This window comes from Myxine glutinosa, chromosome 5 (genome assembly GCF_964187855.1).
Source record: "Myxine glutinosa chromosome 5, kmMyxGlut1.1, whole genome shotgun sequence".
Taxonomy (NCBI): Eukaryota; Metazoa; Chordata; class Myxini; order Myxiniformes; family Myxinidae; genus Myxine; species Myxine glutinosa.
The window spans coordinates 53,704,862-53,721,646 of NC_136265.1; the positions used below are offsets into that span (position 1 = coordinate 53,704,862).

The following is a 16,785-nucleotide window of genomic DNA, read 5'->3' on the forward strand; positions in this document are numbered from 1 at the left end:
CTGTACATATTTGAACGCAGTTTCCTGGGTGTTTCATTTTAATAGATAAGGCTGTGGAGCTCGTTGCGTCTGGCCTCCCGCGCGTTTAACTTTGTGTTGAGCTTGAATCCGCCATTGAGTTTTCGCCTCGGGAGTGTAAAGTCTCGCAATCGGTCATCCGTGTTACCCTACGGTGTTCACCAAGGGTAGTCACGCGACAAGTGGTGTCAGGAGTGGGATTTGAACCCGTCGGACAAATTTTTTTGTCCGCGGCGAGACATCGACACGGTCGGGCGTACATTGCGTCCGACGTTCGAACGAAAAATTTGTATAGGCGAGGCGGAGAAATTTAATAATCAATTGGGCATACGGAGCGCGATATCGCGTCTTCGTCAAATTAATTGTGTTTTTGGTATTAAAATAAATACGCGCGCGGGAAACAACCTTCCGAAAGGCGGATGTCGGAGGTCGACGAAATGGAGGTGCGCAGCGAGGCCTCCGTCAGCGTCGGGAATGAGCCGGAAATGGGGGATAAGGAGGATAGCGTTGGAACTTTCCCCGCCGGTGGGACGGCCCCGATAGATCTCCAGACCATAGTAAATTTAATAAATGCTCAGAGGGCCGAGGGTGAGCGAAACCTTGCAGAAATTCGGGGAGACATGAGGGCTCAGAGTGAGCGATTGGGGAACCGGATGGATGCTCAGGGTGAGCGATTAGAGGGCCAAATGGGGATAATGAGGGACGAAGCGAGGGCTCGGAGTGAAAAATTGGGGGCACAGGAGAAGCCAAAGGTGGCAAAAATTGAATCGGAACGGGGGGAAGCTAGATTGGGAACAGGAGAGAGTACGGCCCATGCAGATGTGCACGGGGCTCAGGAGCCGGGAATGGCAAAATTGGGAATTGCACAGGGAATGGCAATTGAAGTAAATGGGGAGACCGCAGGTCCACAGGTGGATGGGGAATGTCCACAGGTGGATGGGGAATGTCCACAGGTGGATGGGGAATGTGTACAGGTAGAGGGGGAATGCCTGCAGGTAAACGTGGAGAGTCCACAGGTGAGCGGGGAGGGAAATTTGGAATGTGAGAGTTGTAATGGGGAATGTTTCCCACATTCTGGCCTGGTTGTTTATCGGGACCGTGTGGATGTCACAACACCCCAACCGGGGGATGAATTTGGAATTGTGCAGCACCAGGGCGGTGGTGCGGAGCAAGAGGGGGTAGAGTTTTTGGGGGTCCATGCGATAGAGCCGGACCGGGTATTTATTGGGGATATTGATCAAAGCCTGGCGGGGCCAGGAATGATTTGTAATGATGAGGATGATTTGATCCAGCGGCTGGAGACCTGTGACAGTCCCATGGAGGTAGAGCTTGTTCAGGCCCAAAGGAGTCTGGGGGAAGAGGTGAGTTGGTCCGAGGAGGTGGTTGGAATGACCGAGGGGACGCTCACTGTACACTGCTATTTGGAAACAGAGGCTCCAAAATTGGACAACCAGTTGGGGGAGTGTGTTGGCTCCGGGCTGGATTTGGATCTTGGAGGATCGGGAGATAGAGCTTCTGGAGATTTGGTCCCTGTAGGGAATTTGGATCAACTGCAGGGAGGGGCAGAACAACCGGTGGTAGAGGTTGTTCCCTGCAGCTGCGGTTTGGCAGTGGGAATGAAAATTTGTAAAATAAAATTACAATGGGAAATTGATTTGGAGCAGCCATGGTTGGGATTGGTCCCCGGGCTGCGGGATTTGGACATGGCGAGGTCATGGGTGATGGCCTCGGGCCAAAGTTGCCCCTTTCAAAATTTGGGTATGCCAGCCAGCTGGGGGGCTGTGATGGCGAGATTTGGACGTGGGGTCCAGCCTTGGGTGTCGAGGTACGACCTGGGTCCCACGGGGGGTCTGGTGGAGTGTGGCGTCCCTTGTCCATCGGGGCGCCGTCCGAGCTGGTGGCTCGGGCCGGCAGGGTCACCGGACCCTGGTGGGGGTTAAGACCTCCAGAGGGGTCCGAGGTGGTTTCTCAAGCCTGGGTTGGCATTTATTGAGGACCACTAGGGGGAGGTGTTGTGGGTCGCGCTTTGGTGGTGGCACCGCAGATGGCCAGCTTGGGCCTGATGTAGTGATCACCCGGGCATGCGACCTGACACCCTCTCCCTGAGACTCTGGGACAACCAGCATGTGGTGACCTGGCATGGTGGTTGGTCTATGGACGCGGGTCAAACCGAATGGACAGGGATGGAGATAGCCTGCCAGACAACCATTGGGGCATCTGTGGAACGTGATGGTGTGAGTGACCTTCCACAGATGCTCCGTTATGATTTATGGACTCTCGGGTTGGGAAGAGAGCCATGGGGATGTGAATCGGGAGATGTGTAACGAGCCGAGCATATGGGCCATGCTCGGCTGGCATGTGTATGGCAAAGCATCCTTCTTTGGTGAGGTTAGTGAAATGTGACAAATGGTTGGCATGGGTAATCTGTGGGTTAGATGGAAATTTAAGGGTGGATTTTGAAATGCCATGGTGGACACTGTACAGTGACGCCATTATTGATCCAGGTGTGTAGACCAAAGTGTTGGAGGCTGTGATGAAATTAATAGGGTAGTAAGACACAGCTTTCAACTGGTTGCGGGGGCAACTGTGCTGATATTTGGGACGCGGGATCCTGGGGATGCAGTTGTGTAGCCTGAGGGTCAACGTGGTGCTGTGCATGTCCGAGGTGTGTGGACCATGTCTTCTGGGTGAGTCTCCTGGTGGAGCATGGCTGTTGACTGGACCTTGGTGTGGTCAAGTGTGGGTGAGCACTGGGGGGCTGCAGTTCTGTAGTCGGACTGGGGGATGATGGGGAGGTGCAGGGGACGTGGCTGTAGGGATGCCACGCACTGCGACCGTGCCCCCCAGGGCCGAGGTTGTGTGTGCGGTAGTGTGTGTTGTGGCAGCAAGTGCTCACCACATTGGCCAGCTGGGGCTGCTGCAGCTGTGTTCCTCGCAGGGGGGCCGAAGGATGGATGGTGGGTCGCACCCTTATGGACACTCATGGGCCATGTTGGCGTTTTGACTGCTCACCTTGTCCCGGTGACCCTTGCACGGTAGAGGTGCAGAGCTGACGTGGCTGTAGGTAGTTGTGTAGCGATGATCACCGTTGGATGCGGATCCACATACCTGCCAGTGTAGTGGGGACAAAAGAGAAATCTGGAAGGATTTGGTAGGCCCAATGTGAAATTTTGGGAATTGTGGGTGGATTGCACTTTGAACCTGACCAACCTGCAACTACCTGCACTTGAGGTGAGTGTTTTGAGGAGTACTGTCCCAGGCTTCAGGATTTGCTTTGGGAAATTGGGGACATGTAATTTGGAGTTGGGAGGCGGGTGTGAGTGATGACATGGCCGGTGAGGGGATGGAATGGGAGCCACAGTGTCTTGTGGGTGGCGTATGTTTTTGTATTGTGGTTAGGTGTTTTGATGTGGTCGTGAGAGTGGAACCTGGAGAGTGAGTGATGATTATTGGAGATAATGAGGGGTGATAATTGTGCTTTTGGAAATGTGCTTTTGGGAAGATGTGATGGTTTAAATGTGAACTGGGGGAATTTCACATGTAGCAGGCCATGGCAAGCCTTGTAACACCTTTTACACCATCTATGGAATTGTACTGAATTGTGCTGAGTTGTGTGGAGAATTGAATGGCAGTGGGGGAGGAAGTGTGTTTTGGGGTCTTGTGGGTGGGGAAGGTGTGTGTGTCCGCAGGTACAGAGCAAGCTCTGAGGAGCGATGCCTGCGGGCCCCCCTCTGCGGCAATTACCCCTGGCAGCCGGTGGTAACTGGAAATTGGAGCTCGTCGGTGGAGGGTCTGGTTGGGCGCCGCGGGGTGAGGAAGTCCCCCGGTGACCCGTGTTGCTGCGCGAAAGCAGGAGGCAAAGGAGCCTGGTGTGTGTGGAGACCCTCACCGGCGAGGTAACGGCGGAAAGGGGCTGTTGGGCTGTCACGGGGCCAAGAGGTAAAGGGGGGGGGGGGCAAGGAATTTGTAAGTCGGTTGACTTGTTTTTGGGACTGCGGGCACCACAGCCTGATGCGCCCCCACCATCTTTTGTGCGGTACCTCCCCGCTGCCTAGTTGAGGAATGCACACACACGTGAATGACATCAATGCCATGGTCCTGCAGGGGGTGTATTGAAATAAGTGCTTTGTTGATTTTTGAAATGCCTTGATGACCTATGGAATGAGAATGAGTGGTTAAGGGGTCTGTGTTGCATGAATGTGGGCGAAATCCACCGAGCCGTGTCACTCACCTGTAACATCTGGACAGGGCCCGTGGAAATTTAGTGGGATGCATTGGGGATGGCCCCGCAGGTAAGGTTGTGTCTTGTGGCATCCACCGGGGGACGCGGTCTGTAGACCGGGGTATGTACAAAGGTTAGAGTTTTGAGTTCGGGAAGATGGTTAAGTTTTGTGGTTAAGTTAGTGTTGTGTGTTGTTGTTTCCTCCCTCCACAGGAACAACGAAGAAGATGTACATACTTGCATGATGGTTAAGGGGTTCAGCATGTTAAGGAAGTGTAGGTAGGTAGTCCGACTCACTTCCCACAGCCCTTCCTGATTTATTTCATAGGTTAATTAAGTGTGTGACAGTAAGTGTTAAGGCTGGAATGGTAGCCCTGCGGTGAACCTTGCAGGAGCTACGGTTCCAGGGGGGGGGCTGTGTTATGAATTTGGTAATGCAACATCTAGAGCTAGGTAGATCTGAATAGGTAGGTATTCGGCTGTCGTGACAGGGACTCTACATGTAATAGTTATTGATGTCTAGGCGTTTGTCGGGGTAAGATGTATGAATGTGGATCTACCTGGAGATTCGAGTGTTAAATAGTGAGGGATTAAAGGTAACGCCCCTGTGAGTCTCACCTAGTAGTCAAACCTTTGTCCATTATGGCACTGCAAACCACATAAACATTAGTTAGGTCCTTAGCGCAACATTAAATAATCCCCTTTCCCTGACAAGGACTTCGTATTAAATTGGCAGGAAACCAGGTCAAAAACACCGCCATAATTGGCCGCCACCGTGTACACCTCAAAAGGCCTACAAACCTGGCCGGCACGTGTTATGCCAGGACCGCGGGGTCACGGACGGGAGATGTCAGGAGTCGCATGCCGCAGAGGGCGTGACCTGGGCGAGTTGGGAGGCTTTGATTGACTGAGGAGTGCGCCAATGTGACGTCATCGGCCACCAATATAGGCGACGGTCGGACGCCATTTCAAGACACACGGACACACACGTCGATGAGCGATCAAGTCGGAAGTTGAGTTGAGTCGCAGAGTTCGTTGTTACAGTTCCGTACCAGAGTTCGTGGCAGTTGGCACAGGACACGGTTCATTGAACATTCGTGACCACAGCTCGTTGCAGTTGGCAGTTGGCACTTGGTTTTGGTTGCTTCGTGCAGCCCTGCGGTGGACCGTTGGAGCAAAGGAGCTCGTGGTGTGTGTGGGCCGTTGGACCGACGAGGCCTGGTGGCGCTTGGAGGCGGACGCAGAGGGCCGTGGAACTTGGAGCGAGGTGTGCGATCGGGCCGAAAGGAGCGGTGTTGGACGGCAGCCACAAAGACGACGAAAGACCAGATAAGCCCGAATCCGCGTACATTTTGAACGACGTGACGTGTTCTTTTCGTAATTAATCTCCCTCGTTTTGTGTTTGATATCAGTCGTGTGGGGACGTCCCGATTTAGTTATTAGTATTACCGGCGCGTGTTTTTTTTTCACTGTTATTACTTTTCAATAATAAATCCTTATATTATTTTCTGTACATATTTGAACGCAGTTTCCTGGGTGTTTCATTTTAATAGATAAGGCTGTGGAGCTCGTTGCGTCTGGCCTCCCGCGCGTTTAACTTTGTGTTGAGCTTGAATCCGCCATTGAGTTTTCGCCTCGGGAGTGTAAAGTCTCGCAATCGGTCATCCGTGTTACCCTACGGTGTTCACCAAGGGTAGTCACGCGACAATATGTACGTGTATATATATATATATATATATCTGTGCAGTGTCTGTCTTGTCTTGTGTTGTCACTGAACTACTCCCTCAAACTTTTGTGAAATCGTACTATTCCAACGACCCACGGCGGGGGTATGCGCTCCACTGAGTGGCGTTCTCGTTCTAGTTCACCCAGGATTCAATATGTTATATTGTGGTGGTAACTGCTGAAGATACAGATGTCCTCATAATTTGCCTTGGACTACAAAAAGACATTCCAGCCCCTATTTATCAGAAGTGTGGAACAAAAAACCGGACACGTTATATTGATATTAGCAAACTAGCCCAATCAATGGGAGGCAGTGTATGTGAAGCTCTGATTGGACTTCATGCATTTACTGGTTGTGATACTGTTGGTGCGTTTGCAGGCAGAGGGAAAATGATCGCGTTGAAACAAATGAAGTTAAATAAGACATATCAGGAGGCCTTCAGTCAGCTTGGACAGTCATGGGAGGTATCCACAGAACTGTTTCAAAAGCTGCAAGAGATCACATGTCACATGTATGTACCTTCTACCAACACCTGTAACGTCAATGAGTTGCGATACCAAATATTTTGTGCCAAACGAGGCGAGGTGGAATCCAGCCAACTTCCACCCTGTGAAGATTGTCTGTTCCTGCATGTCCTTCGTGCCAATTACCAAGCTGCTATTTGGAGGCGCAGCCTTCAAGGTAAACCCTTTGTGTCAAGCCCCCAAGGATGTGGATGGACCACAGATTAGGATGGAAAGCTGGCCATTGAGTGGATGTGAGGTTCACCAGCACCAGATGCCATGTTGGAGCTTCTCTCCTGCAAGTGTGCACGCTCATGCAAAATACCTGATTGCACATGCCTTACCAATGGACTGAAGTGTACAGATATGTGTAAGCTACAAACATGCAACAATCAGCCAGTTGAAGTCTCTGGATCTCGGGGACTGATACAGATGATGAGGATCATGAACTTGAAAGTCCGTGATGGTGATCCACGATCATTGAAATTTCAAGAACATTGCCTATTTCTGGGTACTGCGTTGGCATTCAGTTATTAAAGCTTTAACACAATAACAGGGATATTCATTTGTGACTTGTGTATCTGTTTGACTTTGTATCTGTTACGGATTTTATAAGTACATGGTTGTGAGTATCATTTGGCAGTTTGTATAAAACCCGCAGAAGTATGATTACACATCTGTTGAACTTTGTTTGCTGAAAAATTTAGATATCAATCTATTAGGTTATTGGAGAAAGAAAAATAATCATTTTTCATACATTCTTGTATTGTTAGTACTAGGGCATGCCCGTACTATATATATGCCCGTACTATATATCTATCTAAAATTATATCCCCCCCCCTCTATTTACATGAAATGGTTTGGTCCATTCGCAACGCCAAAGCGAACGGCGAACGGCTTGCGAGTACAGTGACAATCCCCCCCCCCTCTATTTACATGAAATGGTTTCGTCCATTCGCAACGACCACAGAACCCCCCCCTCTATTTACATGGAATGGTTTGGTCCATTCGCAACGCCGGCACACGCGATCGTTCGCTGCTCTCTGATTGGTTGAATCGTTTTTTGGACATAGCTCGGTAAGTAATTGTCCGATTAATATGAAACCTTGAAAAGGCACATCCTCGGGTCCCCAGCAATATACCTGGCAAGTTAAAAGTATATCGGACCCGTGGTTGTCGAGAAACAGCGGTCACAGACAGACAAACGTACAAACGTACAAACGTACAGAGATTACTGGAATTATAGATAGATAAGTGTGTTGCCTGGTATAAGCGTATTGTTGGTATAAGCCTGGTGTTGGCTTAGCGGTTAGGGTGCCGGCTTGGGATCCTGGGTTCGAATCCCGATCGATCGCTGAATTAACACCAGGGGGGTTGACTCAGCCTGTCATCCTTCCGAGGTCGGCAAATTGAGTACCAGCTTGCTGGGATGAATGATCCCGGTGTGTACCCCGGCTTAGAATAGGTACACCGTATCCCTGCGCATCGTAAGAGGTGACCAAGGGTTGGCGTCAGGAAGGGCATCCAGCCATAAAAAAACATTGCCTCAAACAGGGAACGATGATTGTCATGGGGCCCGCAAGGCTAACCCCCGCTCTATCGGGGAAAATGGCCTTAAAACGATCATTCATTCATTCATACATTCTTGTATCCTAGATACATCGTGTAAGCCAACCGAGTTCAAATGGGGCCTGTGCATGGCACCAAAATATATTTCAGGGGAATAACACATAATTTATAAAAATCAACAAAATTTTACATTGCAATTCTTGCATAATTTCCACATTAATAGCAAAATATATCGACAAAGTGTGAGTGGTTGAGTGTGGAAAAGGAGACTCAAGGTATTATATGTATTATTGTGTGCTTATTATGTTATACTAGTCCACTTGGAGGTATACCAATAAGCTACTACTGTGGGATGGCTATCATATCAAAATATGATTTACAGATATATACCAATTAAAAAATCATAACTATAATTGTCCCCCCCCCATGCCCCCCCCCCCCCCAGGTCGTACCGATAAGTGAAATTTCAGGTCTGGGCCCACAGACTATGTGGGGAAATAAGGAAATGTTGAATGGTGGAGGAAAGCGAGAGTTCAGGGGGAACTTAAGTTATGGGAGGAGGCGTATGTGGTAAACGATAGGCGTGTTGGGAAGTTCAAATCTGCCATATTTTCTGCACATATGGAGGCTCCGATGTGAAACCAAGGTAAGTGCTCACCTGTCTACCTGCTTGGGGCGGGGGAGTAAAATTGAAATTTAGAGGAAGGAAGGGAAAACGGCGAATGAAAAAGAGCTGCTTGGAAGGTCACGTGAACACAAGGCAGGCGGGGAGCACGCGTGGGGTATCGAGTGAAGGACGGAGTCAAAGATCCCGCGATATCTGCGTACGGAATAAATAGATGGCCCATAAACTCGACTTTTCTTTTAAACCAAGCACGGGGTAGAAATCCAAGACGACGATCCGAATTGTTTCGGAGGGCCGTATCTGGTTCCCATCATTTCCTGTTGGTACAAATCGTTCGTGACACACACACGCAGGAGGTGTTTGGGTTTTTAACCAAAATGAATCATATTCGAGTCATCAATTTGTCACCCCGTCCCCCCAGAAACCCTCCCCCTCCCACTGTGGCTGATTCAGAGGTTGTGTAGTTACGCTCAAGACATCTAGTGTTCGGATGAATTCCCCACGTGACCATGAACTGGCATCATAAAAGTACAGGGTGGTCCGAAAGTTCCGTTACCCGTCCCCAGTACAGCAAGTCCTTCTCAATGTCCTTTACAAGTTTTAATGTTCACTCAGTACTTCACATTGGGGGACGGTGGAGGGCGGGGGTGCGAGGAATTTACCAACTTTACGGGAAAGGAACTTTCAGGCCATCCTGGACGTCATTAGGAGTGGAGTGTTGCATCATGGAGCATCATGGTGCCAACGTGACCACCACAACCATGCCGTTGTATAGACCTACCTTGACCCCTTTCCCCCCACCCGTATGTATTTCCCACGTGCCGAACGGTTGTACCTGCAGCACACCTCCGCCGGGTCCACCCACACCGTGATCTCCCGGGGCAGTGCGAGATCCGCATAAGGTACGCCGCTCTCCCGGCAGGCGGCGAGGAGCGTCGGGTCCGCACGGTGGTGGCCGTTCAAGCGGATACACCTGCACACACGTACGTGCGTTCGGGCCAACACGTACGGGACACGAGCACGGCAATCACCGGATGTGCGCGCCTTACACACCTGTACGCCTGTCCGCGGCTCGGCCTCTCCGGGTACCAGTGTCCGCCGTACCTGGCGCGCAGCGCGTCCTCCAAAGCGGCGCAGAAACGTTCCACGAACTCGGGTTCGATTCGTCCGCCGCGTCGAACCAAACGTCCGATGAGACAAACCGCCGCCGCGACCTCCTCCTTCATCACTGCCGCGGACGTTCCGAACCAATGAGCTTCGAAATGATCTTCAAAACACCTTTTCAATCCACGACTTCTTCTGACAAAAACTCATCCAGGTGCACACCGATGTGCAGTCGGTAGCGTCCTCTCTCCAGGTAAACGCGCGCCTTTTGCTCCCTCGTCCGGTAACCCCCCGTAATGAAACCCCTCGCGTTTCTCGGGAAACCTCCAAAAATTCGTATCAGCGGCGACGCCGACCAATCACGACGCGACGGATCGCGCGGTAGCCAATCAGAATGCGGTGGAAGGGATGACGCGCACAAGACCAGCCGCGTGTGATTCACAACGGCTGAGAAGCGGACTCGTGACGTCATAACGTCTTGGGAAAGCGCCGACGGGACGTACAATCAGTACGACCCGTCCCAAAAAATAGCAGGAAAACACCGCTTGTACATTCTCATGTATCGCGGAACAAGATGTGACAAACGGGGATGACGTCACGCACGTGGATGACGTCACGTACGACGCTTACACACGGTCTTGGAATTGCACGTGGAGTGAACGAACATTCGAGGGATTGTTAATGCAGGCCGAGCAGGCGTCGTCATGGAGACCAGATGCCAGCTTGTTGACCTGTTATTGGAGGTGGTTCCCGGGGTCGTGACCCACACCTTGGCCGTGAGACCCGCGAACGCCTTGTTCCAAATCGCTGGAGATTCGGTGTCGGGGACTTCCTTAAGAGGAGTTTTAGCGGATTATAGAACTTCCCATTCTTTATAATCTATTACAACGGGAACAAAACAAATGTACCGCGTTATCATTGTACAGATTACCTGATGCACCGTGATCACGTGAGGCGGAACGTTAGTGCGCGTGACGTCACACCGCCGTCGGACCCTGCGCACGCCCATCCCAGGTGGGGGTTCAGCGCTCTGGTATTACCAATCGTTTCATCACACCTGATTCACCTGTATAACTCCGAATAGGTGTGTGGCCGACCTCAGAGTTGGGATAATAATAATAATAATAATTCATTTATTTTGTATAGCGTTTTTCCAGAAGCCCAAAGGCGCTTTGACAGAGTGGCAAACATAATGCATAACAATACATGAAAACAACAATTGCAAAAAGACAAGAATCAATAGGGAAATATTTAAAGCAAAAGGAGGGAGAAGGAGAAGTGATAGTCAGGGGTTAGATGCTGTGGGTTGAATGTTGAATGCAGTGTTGAACAGGTGGGTCTTTAGTGATGTTTTGAATGTGGTGAGTGAGGAGGAGTCTCTGATGGTGTGAGGTAGCGAGTTCCAGAGGGTGGGAGCAGCGATGGAGAAGGCCCTGTCCCCCCAGGATCTGAATTTGGTCCGGATGGAGGGGGTCAGGAGGTTGGTACCAGCAGAGCGGAGGTTGCGGGTGGGAGTGTGTCTGGAGAGGAGGTCAGCCAGGTAGGATGGGGCCAGGTTATGGAGGGCTTTGTATGTCAAGAGGAGGATTTTGTACTGGATTCTCTGGGGGATGGGGCCCCAATTGGGATCAATTACTAACTCTGAGGTCGGCCACACACCTATTCGGAGTTATACAGGTGAATCAGGTGTGATGAAACGATTGGTAATACCAGAGCGCTGATTACTATTGGTCATAAATTAGGAACGTCACCGAAATCATATCCCAAATTTGCACTCGATATTTTGATAATTAACCGGCAGATTACCTGTTATATTTACCTGTTGTATCTCGTGTGGTGGTGTATATAGTGACCGCAAACTGCAAGAGCCGCGTTCAAATCCATCGGGTTTCATAAATTGAGGATCGAATCGACCCATAGCTTGTTCACATCAAGAGCAATAATGTGAGGTAAATGGAGGATTGTACACACACACACTATATATACATATATATGTACACACACACACACACACACACACAAAACCCCTACACACACACACACACACACACACACACACACACACACACACACACACACACACACACACAAAACCCCTACACATACACACACGCACACACAAAACCCCTACACATACATACACACACACACACATACACACACACGCACACACACACATCCATACACACACACACACACAAAACCCCTACACACACACACACACACAAAACCCCTACACATACACACACACACACACACACAAAGCCCTACACATACATACATACACACACACACACACACACACACACACACACACACACACACACAAACACACACAAACACACACACACACACACAAATCCCTACACACACACACACACACACACAAACACACACACACACCTACGTCCTACACACACACATACATGCACACACTGTCCTCAGAGTGCATTGCCCAAGCTTAATTTTAAGTGTTCTGACGTCACAGTCGGCTGATGATGCAGTTGCTCTTAGCCTACGTCACTGCACGCAGACATCCTGTGGTCGGTACTCTGTTTTTTTTTTACCATCATCCGTTTTCTACAAATAACCATAACGGTACTAAAGAGCACACACCTCCGCCAGGTTGAACGGTTTACGTTTTGTATCCTCCTGATCGTCGGATCTGGATTCGGACCTGAACCAAAATCGAATCGGCTTGTTCTTGTCACAGAACTAACTCATCCACCAAGTTTTGTCATATGTCGTCCACAAATTTTTGAAGTATCATGCTAACAGACAGACATACAGACAAACAGACAGGGGTGAAAACGTAACCTCCATCCACGTCATTTGATGACGTAGGTAATAAAACAAGATCAACACCATGATAAAGGAATCACGGACACGAGGGAGCGGGAGATGTTGGCGGGAGAGCGAATCGTCCAATTGCGTACGTACGCGGACAACACGCATGTGAACCACGGTTTGGGCCATTCATGTCATTCACATGTACATTGTACATTCATGTCAATCATATGTACATTGTACATTCATAACATTAACATGGACATTGTACATTCATGTCAATCATATGTACATTGTACATCCTCCTCTCCCCCTCCCCTCCCCTCCCCCTCCCTTTCCCCCATGCCCCTCCCTTTCCCCCCTACCCCTTCCTTTCTGTCCTACCCCTTCCCCATCCCCCTCCCTTTCCCCCATGCTCCTCCCTTTCCCCCTACCCCTTCCTTTCTGTCCTACCCCTTCCCTACCCCTCTCCCCCTCCCCTCCACCCTTCCCCCCTCCCCCTCCCCCCACCCCTCCCCCTCCCCCTCCCCTCACCCTCCACCTCCCCCACCCCCTCCACCTCCCCCACCCCCCTCGCCCTCCCCCTCCACCTCCCCCTCCCCCACCCCCCTCGCCCTCCCCCTCCACCTCCCCCTCCCCCACCCTCCCACTCCTCCCTCCCCCCACCCTCACACTCCTCCCTCCCCCCACCCTCCCACTCCTCTCCCCCTCCCATCCCTCCCCCTCCCCCCTCTCCTCCCCCCTCTCCTCCCCCCTCCCCCCTCCCCCCTCCTCCCTCCTCCCTCCCCCTCCTCCCCCCCTCCCCTTCCCACGCCTCCTGCCCCCAAGCCCTCTCCCTCCCACACTTCTCCCTGCTCTCAAATGTTGTGGTTGTGTGCTTCCCCTTCTCTCCCCATCTTGTCTTCCGCTCCCTCTTTTTGTATATTTTGTTTGTCTGGTTGATTTGTTTGTGAAATAAATGTTAGCTCTTTCACGAGCCTCGATTCAGTATACAAAAAAAATAATTCATGTCATTCACATGTACATTGTACATTCATAACATTCACATGGACATTGTACATTCATGTCAATCACATGTACATTGTACATTCATGCCATTCACATGTACATTGTACATTCATGTCAATCATATGTACATTGTACATTCATAACATTCACATGGACATTGTACATTCATGTCAATCACATGTACATTGTACATTCATGTCATTCCATGTACATTGTACATTCATGTCATTCACATGTACATTGTACATTCATGTCAATCACATGTACATTGTACATTCATGTCAATCACATGGACATTGTACATTCATGTCATTCACATGTACATTATACATTCATGTCAATCACATGGACATTGCACAAGCATGTCATTCACATGGACATTGTACATTAATGTCATTCACATGGACATTGTACATTCATGTCATTCACATGGACATTGCACATTCATGTCATTCACATGGACATTGTACATTGATGTTAATTGTCAATAACATGGACATTTTACATTCATGCCATTCACATGGACATTGTACATTCATGTCATTCACATGGACATTGCACAAGCATGTCATTCACATGGATATTGTACATTGATGTTAATTGTCAATAACATGGACATTGTACATTGATGTTAATTGTCAATAACATGGACATTGTACATTGATGTTAATTGTCAATAACATGGACATTGTACATTGATGTTAATTGTCAATAACATGGACATTTTACATTCGTGTCACTCACATGTGCATTGTGCATACATGTCATATCACATGTACATTGTACATTCATGTCAATCACATGTACATTGTGCATTCATGTCAATCACATGTACATTGTACATTCATGTCATTCACATGCACATTGTACAAGCATGTCAATCACATGGACATTGTACATTCATGTCATTCACATGGACATTGCACAAGCATGTCATTCACATGTACATTGTACATTGATGTTAATTGTCAATAACATGGACATTTTACATTCATGTCACTCACATGTGCATTGTGCATACATGTCATATCACATGTACATTGTACATTCAAACGCAGACCAGACGGCTCAAGGCGACAGCTGATCCATGTTTTCTCAAACTCACATCCTTAGTCCCGAAGCGACCTAGCGTTGCCCAGCAACGTGGATACCTGTGCAAGGTAATAATAAAGGAATCATGATGGTTATTACCTCCGCCACCAAAGGTGGATGGAGGTTATGTTTTCACCCCTGTCTGTCTGTTTGTTTGTCTGTCTGTGAACAAAATATCTTAAAAATTTGTGGACGGATTTGGACGAAATTTGGCAGAGATGTAGCGTATGTGACAAGGACGAAATGATTAGATTTTGGTGAAGATCCGGATCCGGCTACTAGAATTTTAAAGTGATTCTTCACCATTGGGAGATAGGGCCAAAAACGGTACATTGCGGGATATCTCAAAAAGTTGTGGATGGATTTGGACGAAACTTGGTGGACCGCAGGGTGTCTGATAAGGACAAATAGATTCGATTTTGGTGAAGATCTGAATATGGATTCGGATACGAGAATTATTTCGGTTTTAAAGTGAAATCTTCACCATTGAGTGATCGGGATAAAAACGATATATAGCAGGATATCTCAAAAAGCTCTCTCTGTGCTCTGTCCCCCAAATATTCCTACAGGTCGCACAAGATCTGCCAGCAACCCTCTGATGGTTAAACTGCCAAAATCAAGGCTCTCTGCTCACCTTCACTCCTTCATTCCTCTTTTCTCCCGCCTCTGGAACAAACTCCCTCACTCCCTTCAATCCCACTCCTCCCTCCAGGTCTTTAAAACAGCTGTTCACCACCATCTCTTATCTTCCCCCATCCAAAACCTTGATCTTTTCTACCCCCGCTAATTAACCCCAGATCCATCTTTTTTAAATTCCAACTTCTTTCCTGGAAGTCCTTGCAGTGTCCATATGTTTTATACCTCTCCCACCTCCCCCCAAGCCCTCTCCCTCCCACATTTCTCTCGATGTCCCTGCTCTCAAATGTTGTGTTTGTGTCCTTCCCCCTCTCTCCCCATCTTGTCTACCGCTCCCCTTATTTTGTGTTTTATGTGTCGGTTTGACTTTTTGTGGATTAATGTTAGCTCTTTCACGAGCCTCGATCTTGCATACAAAAAAAAGAAGTTATTGATGGATTTGGACGAAACTTCATACAAAAAAAAAAAGAAAAAAAAAAAGAGATCGGGTGAAAAGCGATATATAACATGATATTTAAACAAAGTTATGGATGAGTTATGACTACACTTGGTGGACGAGTTGGTTCTGTGACAAGAACAAGCGATTAGATTTTGGTTCAGGTCCGAATCCAGATCCGGTCTATCAAGGGATTCAAAACAAACTGTTCAACCTGGCGCAGGTATGCGCTCTACACTACCTTGTGCTGTTCTCGTTGATGGTTGAAATTTGCGATTGTTTATTAAAATATTAAACAGTGTTACGTGGTTTAAAGAAAGATAACAAAACGCTCTCCATGATAAATCGTACTGTTCGTTCCAAATCCTGTAACGAGCAGCATGACCTCCCAACCACATATCTCCCTCTCATTTCCTTCTTTGTGACGTTTCGGATTCCATGACGAAGGCAAAGTCCAACTCATAAACAACCTGTTTATCACACCGTCCTTAAACACCTGACAGCGAGAACATCCCTTTTAAAACTTTGATTGCTTATGATGTCATATTGGCCATGATATAGTAACTTATTACGATGTCATATATTACCTCCGATTATATAGTATTTGGTAATGATGTCTTATTGGCCATTATATAGTATTTTATTATGACGTCATATTAGTTATGATGTTATAGTATTTGGTTATTTGGTTATTTGGATGTTATAGTATTTGGTTATAGTATTTGGTTATAATGTCATATTGGCCATTATATAGTATTTTATTATGACGTCATATTAGCTATGATGTTATAGTATTTGGTTATAATGTCATATTGGCCATTATATAGTATTTCATTATGATGTCATAATAGCTATGATGTTATAGTATTTGGTTATAATGTCATATCGGCCATTATATAGTATTTCATTATGACGTCATATTAGCTATGATGTTATAGTATTTGGTTATGATGTCATATTTTTCATGAAATATTCCTTTATTATAATGTCATATTTGCTATGATGTTATTGATATTGGCCATGATATAGTATTTTATGATGACGTCATAGTCATATTAG

General features: G+C 48.1%; 1 protein-coding gene across 2 annotated transcripts in view; it reads right to left on the reverse strand.

Annotated features, from left to right (window-relative positions):
* The window catches only part of LOC137427521 (protein BTG3), a 22,229-nt gene extending 12,112 nt beyond the window's left edge, over window positions 1–10,117 (reverse strand). The window contains exons 1-2 of one of the 2 annotated variants that reach the window (XM_078778071.1): window positions 9,717–10,117; window positions 9,499–9,636 (exon numbers count right to left, since the gene is read on the reverse strand). In XM_078778071.1, coding sequence (XP_078634197.1) covers window positions 9,499–9,636; window positions 9,717–9,889 — 311 coding nt within the window. In that variant the 5' untranslated portion in view covers window positions 9,890–10,117. The remainder of the gene's footprint in view (window positions 1–9,498; window positions 9,637–9,716) is intronic. The other variant, XM_068117071.2, reaches the window with a different exon arrangement.
* Between the last annotated feature and the right edge of the window lie 6,668 nt (window positions 10,118–16,785).